Genomic DNA, 16,999 nt, shown 5'->3' on the forward strand with positions numbered 1-16,999 from the left:
CGAGCAGAGCCCTGGGCCTCCCCTCAACCTTCCCTCCATGAGGCTGTGGGAAGTCCAGGGCATTGTCCTCTGGGGACCCTGTGGTAGGTCATCAGGCAGCCAAGATGTCCAATTTCCAATCTCCGGTCCTATCGCAAATCCCAGCTCCATGTAATCCCTTCGGCGGCCCTGGAGGCTGAGCTTGGAGAAGGCCTCGCAGCCTTCGCCTCTGTGGCCGGAGCTCCCTCTGAGCACGATTAGATGGGGTCTTTCATCTTATTGATCCACCTTGCTGCTGAACATGGAATCAAAGGTGTTATAAGGAGCTGGCACGATTTAGAAGCTGCCCTGGGATACGGGCTCACCCAGTATCTAATGTAGGGGAGGGGCTCTGCATGTCCCTATCCCGTTCCCCCCCTGACTGCAGGCAGTAGAACAGATGCTTGCCTGGGGGCAGGCCAAAACGGCCGTCTCCTGCGAAGGGCAGCCGGGGTGGGGGCGACTGGGAGGCTGGTGACATGATGGAATGTTTCAGCACTGGGGTAGAAGCTGGCGGCAGGGAGGGCCTGCGGGTGGAGGGGTGTGGGGGGCAGGGCCTGACGTTCGCTCTGTTCTCCTTCCTGCCCCGCCAGAAGCCCAGTGCAAGCCCTACTACTCAGACTACTCTCGCTTCCGGCTCCTGGTCCACCACCTGTGTACCAGTCACTACTTGGACCTCTTCATCACGGGTGTCATTGGGCTGAATGTGGTCACTATGGCCATGGAACACTACCAGCAGCCCCAGGTAAGAACGAGTGCTGCTGGGCCAGCAGCCTAGGGACCTCCCCCAGATGAGGCAACAACCTGAACTGTAATAGCCTCTGTGTGCCAGGCAAGTGTTGGGAACACTGCATGGGTCCTCGTACCAGTAGCGGTCTCCTTAGAGGTGGGTATCCCCTTTGTTTTATAGATGAAGACACTGTGGCTCTGTAGGTTAATTGTCTTGACCAAGGTCACATAGCTAGGCAGTGGGGGACCAGTACATTTTTATTGAGCATCTAGTATGTGTGGCTCTGAGCCTTGGAAAGTGAAGAAGACAGATAGATGGATGTTTGCCCTTCGAGACTTAGATTCTAGTAAATACTCAACACCCAAACTCATCTGTTTCCAGTCACCCCTCTCCTCTACCTTCCAGCCCTCTCAGTTTCCCCATCTGTGCAGGGAGGAGGTTGAGCTGATAAGGTACAAGCCTCTTTGCAGTCTCGGTGCTCTGTGCCTTCTGGCACAGTCTCGTGTGTTTCTCATCACCTCAAAAGGAGACATTAAGCACCAGATTTGAATTGTCATGGGGTAGTGGCCCGTGGTCAGCCATCGTGGTAGAAAATGGGGAGAGCAGGCTTCCTTAGCTTCACCCTACTTCCCAGTTTGGGGAGGTATGGTGATGGAGGGGTGGGGCAGGCTTCAGCCTTGGGCCTAAGGAGACCCTGCATCTGGCCCCCACCCCTGCCAGATCCTGGACGAGGCTCTGAAGATCTGCAATTACATCTTCACCGTCATCTTCGTCTTGGAGTCAGTTTTCAAACTTGTGGCCTTTGGCTTCCGCCGTTTCTTCCAGGACAGGTAACAGAAGAGAGAGGTCTGGGAGCATTGAGAGGAAATAGAGGTGTGTCTCCTGGGGAAATACCCAGAAGGCTTTGAGCCTAAAGACCTTTCTTAACTCTGTGAGTCCAGCTGCCACCCTTGGACTGATAGTGATGGTGGTCAAGGATCCAGGGCTTAAGGGATGGGAGGGATTTGGGGGTCTGACAAGGCAAGACTTGGAGGGATTTAGCAGCAAGAAACCACTGTGTGAGCTTGGAGCCAGACTGCCTGGGTTGGGTTCGAATCCTACTTCTACTACTAGTGACTGGTGACTCTGGGCGTGCCTCAGTTCCCTCCTCTGTGAAGTGTAAACTATCACTCTCCATATCAGAGTTGGGATACGGATATAAACGTTCTTAAAATAATGCTTGGTGCAAAGTAAACATATAAATGCTGGAAACAAACAAAGACAGATGAAGCCAGGTGTCGCTGCTCATGCTTGTAGTCTCAGATGCTGGTAGGCTGAGACTGGAGGATTGCTATGAATCTGAGGTCAGCTTGAACAACATAGCAAAACACCATATGGAGGTGGGGGGTAATAATTAAAAATGAAAAGCACAGGCCCTTCCCTGTTCTACTTTTCTGTGCCACCACAGCACCCTCCCCCATACCTCCTTCCCCGACTCAGGGAGCTACATTCCCGATTGATTTTCCAGGTGGAATCAGCTGGACCTGGCCATCGTGCTTCTGTCCATCATGGGCATCACACTGGAGGAGATCGAAGTCAACGCCTCGCTGCCCATCAACCCCACCATCATCCGTATCATGAGGGTGCTCCGCATTGCCCGAGGTAGGTCCGGCTGTACCGCTTGTGTCTGCCTTCCCACAGTAACCAGCTTGCAGGGGGAGATAGAGTTGGCTATGGGGATGGCTATGGGTTCCCAGGGGCTTCCCCCAGCCCCTGCCATAGGTAGGGGTTTGCCCAGCATGAATGAGTTGGGGTGTGGGTGGACCATTCCGTCAGCTGCAGCCCAGCCTGGCTCTCCCGGCTCCGTGATGGGAGACCGGGAGGGGGCCAGCTCTTGACACTGTCCTGTTCTTCAGTGCTGAAGCTGCTGAAGATGGCTGTGGGCATGCGGGCGCTGCTGGACACGGTGATGCAGGCCCTGCCCCAGGTAGCTGAGAGGTGGGGTGGGCAGAAGGGAAGGGTCCTCCTGGGGAGGAGGAGGAGGGGGCAGGGGGCTCAGGGAGGCTGGCTGGAGAGCCAGCAGCGTCTTTTCCGTTTCTTTCCCTCTTCTCCAGGTGGGGAACCTGGGACTTCTCTTCATGCTATTGTTTTTCATCTTTGCAGCTCTGGGCGTGGAGCTCTTTGGAGACCTGGGTGAGTTGAGATTGGGGATGGTGGAGGAGTCAGGGCTGGAGACCAAGTGGGGGTCATGGGACTAATACGGCTTCTCTCCTTTACCCTCTTCCCCCAGAGTGTGATGAGACACACCCCTGTGAGGGCTTGGGCCGGCATGCCACCTTTAGGAACTTTGGTATGGCCTTTCTGACCCTCTTCCGGGTCTCCACCGGTGACAACTGGAACGGCATTATGAAGGTGAGAGCCCACAAGATGGAGGCCCTTCCCAGGGCTGCTCGCACACAGAGAGGTCGCCCCAGTCTCTGACCTAAGGTTCTTTGAGAAGGTGTATTAGCCACGAGTAAAAGCAGGCCCCCTCGTTGCACGCGTCAGAACACTCTAGACTCTCTCTTCTCAGGACAGGCTCTGACTCACTCATACTTGCCACAGCAGCGTCAGACACCTTTCTGTCCTCGGGAAACTGATCTCCCTCCCCATCCACAACAGCTCCATCCTCAGTCCTTCCCACCCTCAAGCCTCTGCCCTTGACTCCTCCCACAGGACACCCTCCGCGACTGTGACCAGGAGTCCACCTGCTACAACACAGTCATCTCACCCATCTACTTCGTGTCCTTCGTGCTCACGGCCCAGTTCGTGCTGGTCAACGTGGTCATAGCCGTGCTGATGAAGCACCTGGAGGAAAGCAACAAAGAGGCCAAGGAGGAGGCGGAGCTGGAGGCGGAGCTGGAGCTGGAGATGAAGACGCTCAGCCCGCAGCCCCACTCCCCGCTGGGCAGTCCCTTCCTCTGGCCTGGGGTGGAAGGTGCCAATAGCCCTGGCAGCCCTAAGCCTGGGGCTCCACACACCACGGCCCACATTGGAGCAGCCTCGGGCTTCTCCCTCGAGCACCCCACGGTGAGCAACAGTGCCCCTTTGAAAGGGCCGTGGGGCAGGAGAGGGGCAAGGGAGGGCAGGGCAAACAGCAGCTCACTGAGGGTATATATATAGGAGCCCAGCAGGCCCCAGGGCTTCTCCTCCGTCCTCCTGGCCCTCTTACCTCGATGTTGAGGGACTAGCTGCCACCTGCCCTTTCCCAGAATGGCTGCCCCTATTGAGTGTGTGCGGCGGCCCTCTAGCAAAGTGGTGGCGGACATGCTAGCTCCTCCAGCCTGGTGTGGCTTCCCCTTCTAGGCTTTAAGCTCAAGGCTAAGTTCTCTGTTTCCTTCCTGTTTCTTTTTTATCTTTACCCGATTGTCAAACCTCTTTCCTACCCCGTCTCTAACCTCCTTGACTCCCTTCCATCTCCCTATCCTTTCCTCTTCTCCTTGTCTCTCCCTCTTCCCCTGTGGACCCTGATCATTCTCATCTCCCATCTCTCCTTCCTCCTACACCTTCCTCTTCCCCGATTCTCCTCTTTCTCATCTCTCTGTTGCTGCGTGTTGTGTGTATGTGTGTGCGCACGCGTGAGCGCGTTTGTGTGCACCTGTCACGTGGGTTTCACCTCCACTCGTTCTGTCTACCCCTCTCCGATCCCCTGCCCTGACACTTCTCATCGTTGCCCCTCTGACCCCTGCTCCCCTGGCTCTCCGGCTCCCTTTATGGGCTGGTCCTCCCAGGACAGACAGCTGTTTGACACCATCTCCCTGCTGATCCAGGGCTCCCTGGAGGGGGAGCTGAAGCTGATGGACGAGCTGGCAGGCCCAGGGGGCCAGCCCTCTGCCTTCCCTTCCGCCCCCAGCCCGGGCGGCTCCGACCCACAGGTTACTGTGCCCTGTCATGTGCCCCTTCCTCTGACCGTGCCAAGCTGTGCCATGCTATGCTGTGCTTCTGGGGTGGCTGGGGCTGTTGCCTGCCCACTGAGTATCTAGAGAAAGAGCAACTGTAGGGCCACAGTTGAGCACTGAATCTGGCAGGAGGCAGTGGGGGGGGGGGGGGAGCGAGGCGTGTGTGCTCCAGGCTCTGAAAGGTAGAGAGGAAGAGATCAGCCTTTCAGGGGAGAGGGAAGGATGGAGAACAGACTTGGGGAGGTTCTTCATAAGAAAGAATCTGGAAGGAAGAAGAGATGGGACAATGAGACTTCAGGGGTAAAGGAGGCTGTGTCAGATCCAGGGGATAAGAGCCTCTGAGGTCAGTGCATGTGGCTGTGGGACCCATAAAGGGACCTGTTCTAGCCAGCCTGTTTCTTCTGTAGTGTCCAGTACCCACCCCCACTCCTCTGGTGGCCTTGTAAGTACAAAACCCACTAGACGTGATAAGACTGTCGTAGGCCGTTTTCTGACCTAGGAAATAGAGGTCACCTCTGGGACAGGAACAGGAAGCAGGCCTGACTCCCTCACCAGTTGCCACCCCTTCCTGCACACCTAGGGTGCTCTTCCACAAGCGCAGCTTACCCTGAGTTGTGGCTTTCTTGGTCCCTCCAGCCCCCGTTCTCCTCCCCTGGGCCCAGTACTCCTTCAAGACCCCAACCCCAACCCCAGGTCAGGGACTGCCAGTCTAGAGTGGGCTAAAGGATGTCGACTCCAGCTGGAGCCTTGCTGCAGGAACCCTGCTGGGGGAAGGCGGCGTAGGCCCACAGGTTCCTGGGCAGCCTTTTGCCTGGTAGAAAATAGACAGTGATTTTCACATGATAAAGACCCGTGCTGCTTCTTGTTAGGATTCAGTCTCAGACCTGGCAGTGACCTAGAACGATCAGTGGGAAAAGGAACACAGCCGGTCCCTTCCCCAGGCTCCCCCATTCTAAACTAGGCCCACAGGAAAGGTGGAGAGAGGGAGGAGAGTGCCACAGGACAGTGGTCAGAACAGCCCACTCACCCGGACACCACTCACCGCCCCCAATAGCTCACCCGTGTTGAAGCTCCTAGGTAGGCTAGCCGGATGATGTGGTGGCCCGAGTGCGCCCCCTTCAGACTAGCTGGGAGAGCACCTCTCAAAGGCCCACATTGGAGAAGGGGTAGCAGGTTGCAGGCAGGCGGAGGAGGGCCCACGGGGGGAGAAGCCGGAATCTGGGGGCAGGCCAAGTCCTGCTAGGCTTTTGGAAGCGAAGAGAATAGGCAGAAAACAGCCGTCGGATTGCCGGCATTGTCCCTGGCGCGGCGCCCCCACCCCCACCATGCTGCTCTGTCTGCGGAGAGGAGACGGGGCTTTGCGGGCCTTTCTTCGTTCTTTTTGTGTTTGGTATCATCTTTATGAGATTGGAAGCCCTCTCCTCCGCGCTCTCTCTGGGTGGCGGCAGTGTGGGAGGGGGCTGCTAAGATGCCTGGGGTATCTTTAGAATGTGTTACTGTGTCTCTTGGTCTCTTGTGCTTCGCCAGTGTTTGCTCTGTCTCTTTGGTGCCTGCTCCAGACTCTCTGATCAGAGCAGGGGGTTGAAGTGGGAGGGGGAGGAGGTGCTGTGGGTCGATTGGGCCAGGGGCGGGGAGCGACATGGGATACCTTCCTCCCCGCTTTGTGGAAAGGGGAAGTGGGGGGCTGCGAGTGTGCCGCGTGCGCGTGTGCGTCCTGGTTTCTCATGCCTGCTCATCTCTCTCCTGTCTAGATCCCTCTAGCTGAGATGGAGGCTCTGTCTCTGACGTCAGAGATTGTGTCTGAACCGTCCTGCTCTCTAGCTCTGACGGATGACTCTTTGCCTGACGACACTCACACACTCTTACTTAGTGCCCTGGAGAGCAATGTACATGCACACATCCCTTGCTGCTCCCCCAGCCTGGGCTAGGCTGGCTGCAGGGTTCCAGATCCTCTTCCCACTCCGTGCCCTAGTCCTGCCCAGAGGCATTCATTCACCTGTGGGCACAAAGTGCCCCAGCCTTTGCTGGCATGAATTCTTCCTCGAATGAGATAAGATAAAAAACCAAGGCCCTGCTCAGAGGGTTACAGGGGCATCAGTGGTGACAGGGTTATTCCAGGAATGACAGCCCAAAACAGAAGTGACTTGGGAGCCAGCTTCTGTGTTTGGAGCCCTGTACCAGCCAGCCCTCCCTCCCTGCTCCCTTCCTTTACCCTCTCCCTCATGAGACTCATGTCCTGGGTGAGAGCCACGTCTCTGCTGCTACCACCATGTCCTTCCCCTCTGGGGACTGTTCCTGTCTCCTCTCGCTGTCCCTATGTGTCCTTGTGTTCTGTCCTCAACAAGCTCCGGGGCATGGGGGAGGGCTCTTCTTGGGTGTACTTTGACCTTTCTACCCTGCCTCAGTTTCCCTCTGCCCCTCTGACAGTGAGCAGCCCCCTCCTCTTATCATTTGTCTTCTGTCATGAGAGCCAGGCCAGCTGAGGCAGGATCTTGATCAGAGGCTGGGAGGGTCTCTAGAGATTGTGGCTCACTGAAAGAAGTGGGTCCTGGGATTGAGATAGAAGGGAAAGACTCAGACTGTACTCAGCACAGCCATCTTCCACTGGCTGGGACTATCACCGGCTGAGCCCATATGGGAAGAAGACCTTACAGTCTCCCTGAGAACTGGGAATGGGGGGTCCAGGGAAAGAGGTTCTAAAGGGGAAGAAAAACTCTGGGACCCGGCCTTGGGTTCCTGTTCTGGGGTCCAGGGCTAATCACTGCCTTTCTTTGAAACAGGTTTCCCAAACCCACTCCCACCCTAATTCTGTCCACTGAGGGAGTACTGAGTCCCCGGGGGCCCAGGCCTTGCTACCCACCTCCACCCTCCAGAGTCTCTGTGTGGTTAAAGATCTAGAGATTAGGCTGGGCCACGCCCCTTGTGCTCACCTTAACCTGCACGAATCTAGCTCAGGCCTGCCCCCCCCCCCCATCCCTGGGGTAACTTTCAGATTCTCTAAGAGGACCACACACAGGCAGTGCTGGGGGCTGCTCTCTCTTCTCTCATCCCTCCTAGTCCCCCACCATCCCTAGCCCAGAGGCTCACAGGGGATCCTGTGGGCATGCTCTCAGGGTGGGGTCTCTCCACCCCTTTCTCCCTATATGTAGAAACCCCTTGTCTGTCTTCCCATCTCCTACCATGCTCATGCCTATCACCTTGGCCTAGGAGGGTGTGGAGGTGGGTGTGGGTAGGTGGGGGGGAGGGCGGTGGGTCTGGTGGGGGAGGCCTTAGTTCCTGCTGTCTAGCTTTTCCTCAGTTATCAAACCCAGCTGCATGCTCTTCACCCCATGCCCTGATCCTTCTGCAGGTGGTACCCCACCCCGAGGAGGTGCCGGTCCCTCTGGGACCAGACCTGCTGACCGTGAGGAAGTCTGGTGTCAGCCGGACGCACTCTCTGCCCAATGACAGCTACATGTGTCGCAATGGGAGCACATCTGAGAGGGCCCGAGGACACAGGGGCTGGGGGCTCCCCAAAGCCCAGTCAGGTACCGAGGCTGGGGCAAACCAGCTCAGCTCACACAGGGAGATCCAACCTTCCCTAAGACCAACAAAAGACGTGCCTCTTACTTTGAGGAAACCCCCGAGCTAAAGAGAAATACCCAGACTGGAAGAAGTCGCTTTCATCCCAGGGCAGTGAGGGGTAGAGGCCCTGGGGGGGGAGGAAGGACGGAAGGGAGGCCTCACAGACTCCTCTCTACTCACCTCTCCATGTTCCTTCCCCACAGGCTCCATCTTGTCTGTTCACTCCCAACCAGCAGACACCAGCTGCATCCTACAGCTTCCCAAAGATGCACTCTATCTACTCCAGCCTCACAGGGCCCCCACCTGGGGCGCCATCCCTAAACTACCCCCACCGGGCCGCTCCCCTCTGGCTCAGAGGCCGCTCAGGCGCCAGGTGAGCAAGTGTGAAGAGTTAGCTCTGGGCCCTGGGGTAAGGCTCTCGACTGGAACTCCTATGCTGTTGGTGACGACTGGAGTTGACACTTTCAAACTTTCAGCAAAGGTGTACTGTGTGCCAACCATACAGCAGCTCTGTGTATGAGGGACATGGTCCTGGGTAAAGCAGAAATGGCTGGAGTTTGCCTTCCACCCCATACACATACCTTGTTTCACTGAGGAGGCCCAGGGTCTAGGGGAAGAGTTGTTACCAGGGCAACAGACATCCAGTGGAGGTGGTACCCAGGTACCAAGGCTCCCAATCCCAGGCCCAGAGTTCCCCCCCAATTCTTCACACTTGGGACTAAATTCAGGGACACAAGGCAGGGTTTAAGTGTCTTCACTGTTGGCCAACCCTGGGGTCCACCTTCCGTGAACCAGACAGAGAGTGACTCACGGAGCCAAGTGAGGCTTGTGCGCCTTGTGTGGCTCTCTGTGGCTCTGGAGCACAGACACATGAAGGTCTGCTCAGCCCCATGCTCTTGGGGAGCAGGCATGGTCCCCCTCATCCCACACCCACTCACCAAGCAGTTTCTTGGTGCTCGGCACTGAGACCCAGTTCCTGCTCTCTGAGCTCAGTCTAAGAACGGAGGCGCACATGCCGTCAGATCCCCGCAGCCACAGGTTCTAGCTGCAAGGTGCTTGTGTGGGTTGTAGCGGGGAATCCAGAAGAGGCAAGGGTTAGTTTTATTTGAAGTGGATTGCCAGGCACTCATCACAGAAAACCCATGCTCAGAAGAGTGAGGGACACTCGTTGGGAAGGGTATTCAAGGCCAAGGGAATAGCTGCCTTGCTCTCCCTAAAGGCTAGAGGCCAGCTTGGGAAGCAGCGTTCTTTCTGGCCTCCCAGGGCCCAAAGCCTGAAGAGTTCCTCCTGCAGGATTTAGGATAGTGGAGCACAGAGGACCGGAAGAAAGGGTTGGTGGTTGAAGTGGGAGAGACGTGAACCACAGAGCTCAGAGGGCTCACGGCCCCCTTCTCTCAATAAGAGAAGTTAATAGGGTGGTCCTGCAGCTTCATGGGGGGTCTGGGACACCCAGCCTGACAGAAAGAATATAAGACAATCCATGTTGGAAAGGCAATTCCTGGGTTGAGCCCTGCACCCATTCCCTACAGGCAGCAATAAGGACTGACTCCCTGGAAGTGCAGGGCCTGGGTAGCCGGGAAGACCTGCTGTCAGAGGTGAGTGGGCCCTCCTGCCCTCTGACCCGATCCTCATCCTTCTGGGGCGGGTCGAGCATCCAGGTGCAGCAATGGTCTGGCAGCCAGAGCAAGGTCTCCAAGCACATCCGCCCGCTAGCCCCTTGCCCAGGCCTGGAACCGGGCTGGGCCAAGGACCCTCCAGAGACCAGAAGCAGCTTAGAGCTGGACACGGAGCTGAGCTGGATTTCAGGAGACCTCCTGCCCAGCAGCCAGGAGGAACCCCTGTCCCCACGGGACCTGAAGAAATGCTACAGTGTAGAAGCCCAGAGCTGCCGGCGCAGGCCTGGATCCTGGCTAGATGAACAGAGAAGACACTCCATTGCGGTCAGCTGCCTGGACAGCGGCTCCCAACCCCGCCTATGTCCAAGCCCCTCAAGCCTGGGGGGCCAACCTCTTGGGGGCCCTGGGAGCCGGCCTAAGAAAAAACTCAGCCCACCCAGTATCTCTATAGATCCCCCGGAGAGCCAGGGCCCTCGGCCCCCATGTAGTCCTGGTGTCTGCCTCAGGAGGAGGGCGCCATCCAGTGACTCCAAGGATCCCTCGGCCTCAGGCCCCCTTGATGGCACGGCTTCCTCACCCTCCCCAAAGAAAGATGCGCTGAGTCTCTCCGGTTTGTCCTCTGACCCAACAGACCTGGACCCCTGAGTCCTACCCACTCTCCCTGTCACCTTTCTCTACTGGGTGCAGATCCTAGCTCCGCCTCCTGGGCAGTATTTCTGAAAAGTCCCACGTACACAGCGAGGCGCTTCGCCTGGCTTCTTTAGTGGCTGGGGGATCACAAGCGGGACTTCCAGAGAGTCTGAAGAGAGCACAGCCCTGGCACCACCGCCTCCAGGAAGAAAGAGAGAGAGAGAGAGAGAGAAGCCCAGTCTGGCAGAGGCTCCCGACACCAGGAGCTGTTGGGAGAAAGCAATACGTTTGTGCAGAATCTCTATGTATATTCTATTTTATTAAATTAATTGAATCTAGTATATGCCGGATGTACGACATTTTGTGACTGAAGAGACTTGTTTCCTTCTACTTTTATGTGTCTCAGAATATTTTTGAGGCGAAGGCGTCTGTCTCTTGGCTATTTTAACCTAAAATAACCAGTCTAGTTATATTCCCTCTTCTTGTAAAGCACAAGCAGGGACCGTGAGTGCATTACAACCCAACCGTGGCCCATCTTCAGTGGAAAGCGAGAACCATTTTGGAAACTGTCATGTAACTTATTTTCTCCTTTAACCTCGTCATCGTTTTCTGTAGGGGAAAAAAAAAAGAGAAAAAGAGAAAAAAAATGAGATTTTACAAATGAAATGGAACCTTTTTATATATACATACATACATATCTATATATCTATATATCTATATAAAATAAAGTAATTTTCCAAAATAAAAAGTTAATCACAGTCCAGAGTAAAAGCAAAGGGGATGATGGAGAGTTAGGGGTGATCAGGTGGCCATGGGGTGTGGGGAGTGGGTGGTGGGGAGGGAAGAATCGGGGCTGCCTTTGTGTGTGTACAGGGAGGGGGGTGCGTGTGTGTTTGTGTGTGTTGAGTGTGTGTGTGTGCACTTGTATGCATATGAGCTGTGTGTCTGAGAGAGGAGGAACTCAAATGCCCATCCCCACCAGCATGGGAAGAAGAGAACCCTGTGCCTGGTGGGGCTGGGTGGCAGGGGCTTCTGTTTTTCTATCAAAGCTTTATCGCATCCTCTGAGCCAGGCAGCTCGGGGAATGTGAGTAATTCCAGATTAATTCTTATTTCTGCTGACAGCGATCAGCCGCACATTGAAAGCTGGAAATTGGCATAATGAAGCTGTTTTGGTTAATGGGGCCAATGGAGGCTGGGAGGCAGCCTCAGCTGCGGCGGATCTAGAGCGAAGGGCTGGTGGGGGAGGGGCAGGTGCTTCTGGGTTTTCCTGCCCCAGTCTTCCACCCTGGCATTTGCCACACTCTGGCCGGGTGGTGACCTGAGGTGTCTCATCTACCTGCCCGCCGATATTGAGATTAATCTGTGTAAAGAGAGCAGGTTGTCCCCTCCCAAGGATGAGATTGCAGGGACCAGGGCTGGAGACATCTGATGAGGATGCAGGGTTGGTGGTGGCCAGAATACTGAGCTAGGAAGCTGACTCCCTGAGGGGTGATGAATGATACAAGCAAGGTGCTTACATGGTCTGCTGCTGCTCGCCCAGTGGGAGGGAGCTAGAGGAGAGGGAAGTGGGGGGAAAGGCCACCAGGACAGGGGGGCAGGGGTGGGGAGAGCCACCTGACCCGGAGTCGCCTTTCTGGTGCTACTGCTGGCGATAGTCTCTTGGTTGAAGTCCTAGTACCAAGAGGGAGTAACTGTAGACTCAGCCAGCCTCAAACATCTGTCCTATTTCCATCCCTTTGAACATCCCTGCCCCTCTTAAGTCAGCTCTGTGTGCCTGCATGAGTGTGTGTGTGCTTGTGTGCTTGTGTGTGTGTGTGTGTGTGTGTGTGTGTGTGTGTGTGTGTGTGTGTGTTCGTGCTTTGGAGTAGAAATCAAACCCAGGGTTTTTGCGTGTATTTGAGGCAGCTCTTTCCCTACCACTGAGCTGCACTTCCAGCCCTGGATTGGATTCTTGAAACCTCAGCGACATCCCTCACTCACAGCCCCCATCTGCACCAGCAACTGGGAGCCCAGTGCCAGGCTGCTGGTTGCCGGTTGCTGGGAGGCTGGACCTGCAGGCGTCCATCCTCTGGCCTATTTCCTAAGCTGAGAGAGCTTTTCTGATTGCTCTATTGGGCAGAAATGATACCACTCATTGAAGCAAATACCTGGTTTGATCTTCCTAGGGTGTATGATAGTGCCAAGCTCTAATCCCTCTAGCCTACTCAGCTGAAGAAAGGGGGTTCTTGTAGAAGCTGGCTTTTCTTTCTTTTCTTTTCTTCTCTCTCTCTCTCTCTCTCTCTCTCTCTCTCTCTCTCTCTCTCTCTCTCTCTCTCTCTCTGAGGGGGGAAGCTGTACAAAATTCCTAGAGTTTTGCCACCTGGATCTGGAGATTAAGCTTTTAGATTTTTGTAAAATTCTATAGCTGTCTGTGCCTTACGGATAGGAGGTTTGGGAAGGGGTTGTTCTGGGATTCCCCCTTCTCCTAGTGGTTAGAAGATTCTGGGTCGAGGTGAAGCAGAAAGCTGAACCCTCTCCCCTCACCCAGACCTCCCTCACCCACCTCCCTGCCTCTGTGAATACACAGCAGTGCAGTAATGCTGTAGTGTCACATGACATAATACATAGCATGTCTAATTCTTTCTAACACCCCCTCCCCTGTTTCTCCCTTCCCAAGAAGGACTAAGGAAGCTTGCTTGGGGTCACACTGAGTATACTTTAGAGTTGCTTTCCAGAGATCTACTGTGACCCACCCGGAGAGAGGGCAAAGCCCCCTTCTCCCACCCCACCTCATCGTGGACCTGAGCACGTCTCTGGCAGGAAGCAATGCCTACAGGGCATCTGGGTGATGCTGTGGGCATATTAATGGCAGAGTCAAGGTGGATATTTTTGGGGGGAGTATTGTAACCACTCTCCCAACAGTGCGAAGTCTTTATCAGCCAGAAATGGGGATGCTTGTCTGTAATCTCAGTCCTTGGGAGGTGGAAGCAGAAAGATTAGGATTACAAGGTCATCCTTCACTGCATAGTAAATTGGAGACCAGCTTGAACTCCATGACACTCCCTGTCAAAAACAAACAAACAAAAACCACCAACAAAACAATAACATGGCTGATGGAAAGAAACCGTCACTGCAAGGGTTTGGAAGTGAGGAGGCTGATGATCTCCCGGAATTGGGGCTGGGGAGGCAGCAGGTCTTGGGTTAGGACCTCCAAGGCAGGCTTGGAACGGCCCAGGGGGTTTCTGAGATGGGGGTGCGTTTGGAAATGAGAACATCTATCTCCCTGGGTGTTTTGTCTCCATTCAGTCTTCTCCCTGGGGTTCAAAGAGGAAATTGTGTCAAGAGCACCTCAGGCGTGGCTGCCACCGCGGCTTCCTCCACCCCCAAGGCTCCAGGAAAAGGCCTGTCTGGGGGTGGGGAACTGGGAAGAGGAGTGATCTGAGCTGGTGCTAAAAACAAACCTGAAGCTCACACACAGTCTCTCACTCACTCCTCCAAACGCTTAAGCGAGGGAAGCACCCGGCTAGCATTTTTTCCAGGCGGCAGCAGCTTCATAGAGGTTAAGGGACTTGCCTGAGGTCACACAGCCAGAATTTGGCAGAGTTAGGATTTGACTCCAGGCCTGGCTGGCCCCTCTGCAGCCTCCACCACCTCAATCTATCCTCATCGAGGAGCGAATGGGAAGTGATGGGCAGAACCATGCTCACAAAATGAAGAGTTTGCTAGGAGGCGAGGGGGCCCGTTCTTAAAGCAGTCGCATTTGGTTTCTAGAAATGTACATGTGTTCTCCGTGTGGCATACTTGGTGGATTAGAGAGGTCCACAGCCTCCCACCTGGTGAGATCCTAGCCTCCAACGTGATCTCAGCCATAGGGATGGTGGGGGCGTCCTTTAACTCTGGGTGATTTCCAGGAACTCCACGCAGATGCAGGTTCTGTAGTCACGCCAGGTTTCCAGGCAACACCCTTCCCTAGAATGGCTTTGCTCTTTGAAACCCTGGCACCTGCTCTCCTCAGCCACCACTGTCTCCACCCTCTCCTTTCCTGTCCCCACCTAGGCCTCTGCCCGCTTTCCAAACAGGCTTCAGCTACACCTTCAAACGCTCTCCCCACCCGTCGCAGCCTGGTGCCCTATGGCCCCTTTCCTTCTCCCCCGGCCTGCTGAGCTGCCAACCTGCCCCACCCCTGTGATGACAGTGTAGTGAGGGCATCAGACACCACATGGCAGCACCAAGCACTCTTGGCTGGTGCCATCCAAGGTCTCTTCTGAAGAGGGATGAATCCAGGGAGAGGATACCAACCTTGATGGATCCTTCCACAGACAGAAGCACTGTAAGACCCCCAAAGGGGAAGGAGCTCACAGTGCAGAACTTGTCTGGGGGGAAGCCCGGACTGGACTATGCCATCTGAATGCTGGGGAGCCACAGCTGGGTGGAGAGGGAGGGTGAGCCCCTAGTGCCAATAATGGCCCCTAAGGCCAGTGAACAAATCCCAGACAGAAGTGGCAAGGAGGAGAGAGGACTCAAGGCAAGTTTAGTTGTGGATTGGTCCCACCTACAGGGCAAGGTGCATCAAGAAATGAGCTGCTCCTCAAGCTCCAGGAGGGAATTCTGCTGCAAACTCTCCACTCTGCATGCCTTAGCCCCTATATCAACGGAGGAGCTTGGCTGAGGCCCACAGGGCCTATTAATTATTACTTTGAAAACTCTAGGATCAGATACAGTAGTCAAGCCCTCACCTGCATACCAATTAGATAGGGTGCAGGCTGGGGCAGAGGGCAACCTTGCTGAGACTGGGACAGGACCAGGTGGCTCCAACTAGGCTGAAGTCTGCAGGAAACAGGCCTGCTGCTTGGGAAGACAGAAGAGGGAGGCAGTGTGTGTGCTGGAGCATAATTTAGGGGTGTTCCCAGACTTCAAGGGGTTTTAAAGGAGCAGCACAGTGAGGTGGGGACAGCATCCCTTTTTTTCACACAGTCCCTTTGTTAGCTCCGACCTGCCCTGCCCCCAGGCAGCATTTCCTGTGCCTAGATCACCCTGTCTCCTCTGCCCTGCTTTCTAGCCCCTGTTCTGCATTTGCAGTGATCTTTTCACGCCATTTTTTTTTTTTTTTTGCCAGAAAATCCCTGGTGCTAGGCTGCCTCAAGATGTTTACTGGCGGGGGGCGGGGGAGGGGGGAAGAGGCATAGCACATGCATCGGCCATCTAGTCTGGAGTTACAGCCAGGTGGAAAGGGAGGGCGAGGCATTGGTCACCCGATTGTGTTCCCCTCTGAGCCTCAGCTCAAACCACATGACTTTGCTGCTCCTTTGAGCAGCCTTTTGGGTAGAAACATCTTGGTTCTGAAAACTCAAAAGTGGAGTGGGCCAGCTATGCGCACTTGGGGGACTGTTCCTCGTTACATGGTAGCCTACCTGAGAACTGCTGTTGAAAATTTCCCTTTATAGATCAAACTTTCACCCAAACTGTAACAAATTAACCATGTTCTATGAAATTATTTATAGCTCTATATTCCTTCTGTTTACAGGCTGTGTGCTCAACCCATTCAGAATTACCTTCTAAGACTGTAATCAGTATTGCTATGCTTTAGACATCCCAATGTACCTTGTGCCTTATTTCTCCTTTGGGAATCTTTTACACCCATGACTCAAAACAATGGATGTGTATGGAAGATGTGATAACCAGGTCTGAGGCCATTTGCTGGAAGCATCGGCGCAGCAAAAGCCACATCACTCCCCACACCCCCAATATGTGGGTATGGATTCATAATATCTGATTCTGGCTTTGTGTGGCTGTCCTGAGTCAGTAGGGCCAGAAAGAGTTTTCTCCCTGTGAGACCCCCGGAAAAAATGAAGACAAAGACTCCTCACTCCTTACGGCTGCCGCATTTGTTGTGCTGTTCAATATGGAGAGGATGGCTTTTGTTCAGCATCTACTTCTTAGGGTCTCTTAGATGAGGTTGCTCTTTCAGACGAGACTTCTGTTAGATTAGGAGAGGAAAGACCAAAACCCCTCTCAATATATGAAGGCCTACTCTTGTATAAAGCTCACCAAGAGTTAGTCTTTCCTCTTTCACGTGGCATAGCCACGTGTGGAGCCTTGTGGGAGGAAGCGGGAGGAAGCGTTCTTTTGAGCACTGCACAAGTCTGGAGGAAACGGCCAAAGGCAGCAGCCCCAGCCGGCTGCTTGAGTTGGTAAGCGGGCAACAAGCACAGGGCTTTTCCCACAGGTGCTAAGTAAACCAGGCTCCTTCTCGCCAGCCTGATCTACTCTGGCTTTGGCCGTCACTCTGGGGGGGCTCTGTCCCGTGAACTTAGAGCTCACACACAGCAATGAATGACTCTGCTTACAAGAATCAGAACTGAGACGTCTTTAAAACAAATTTATGAGCTTTTAAGCATTATTCAGAAGTATTGCCCTTGGTATCCTGACCATGGGATGCTTGATTTGGAAACTTGCTGCGGGCTGCGGGGGATTGGTAACCAGTTACGCTGTTGCATAGGACAGGTTCAACAGAAACACCTAATTCTTTGGAACCATATTAGG

General features: G+C 54.7%; 1 protein-coding gene across 25 annotated transcripts in view; it reads left to right on the top strand.

Moving 5' to 3' along the window:
* Cacna1g (calcium voltage-gated channel subunit alpha1 G) overlaps positions 1-10,818 on the top strand; it is a 65,842-nt gene extending 55,024 nt beyond the window's left edge. For 9 of the 25 annotated variants that reach the window (XM_052755731.1, XM_052755734.1, XM_052755733.1 and 6 more), the window contains 10 exons: positions 612-763; positions 1,469-1,578; positions 2,256-2,389; positions 2,644-2,714; positions 2,842-2,920; positions 3,018-3,139; positions 3,443-3,796; positions 8,015-8,192; positions 8,433-8,602; positions 9,759-10,818. In XM_052755731.1, the coding sequence (XP_052611691.1) occupies positions 612-763; positions 1,469-1,578; positions 2,256-2,389; positions 2,644-2,714; positions 2,842-2,920; positions 3,018-3,139; positions 3,443-3,796; positions 8,015-8,192; positions 8,433-8,602; positions 9,759-10,490 (2,102 nt within the window). In that variant the 3' untranslated portion in view covers positions 10,491-10,818. Of the gene's footprint in view, positions 1-611; positions 764-1,468; positions 1,579-2,255; positions 2,390-2,643; positions 2,715-2,841; positions 2,921-3,017; positions 3,140-3,442; positions 3,797-4,497; positions 4,642-6,416; positions 6,552-8,014; positions 8,193-8,432; positions 8,603-9,758 lie in introns of those variants that run through there. The other 16 variants (XM_052755716.1, XM_052755719.1, XM_052755717.1 and 13 more) reach the window with 4 other exon arrangements.
* The last annotated feature ends 6,181 nt before the right edge of the window (positions 10,819-16,999 follow it).

The sequence above is a fragment of the Peromyscus californicus genome, unplaced genomic scaffold (assembly GCF_007827085.1).
Source record: "Peromyscus californicus insignis strain IS unplaced genomic scaffold, ASM782708v3 Scaffold_3__1_contigs__length_106647218, whole genome shotgun sequence".
Lineage (NCBI taxonomy): Eukaryota > Metazoa > Chordata > Mammalia > Rodentia > Cricetidae > Peromyscus > Peromyscus californicus.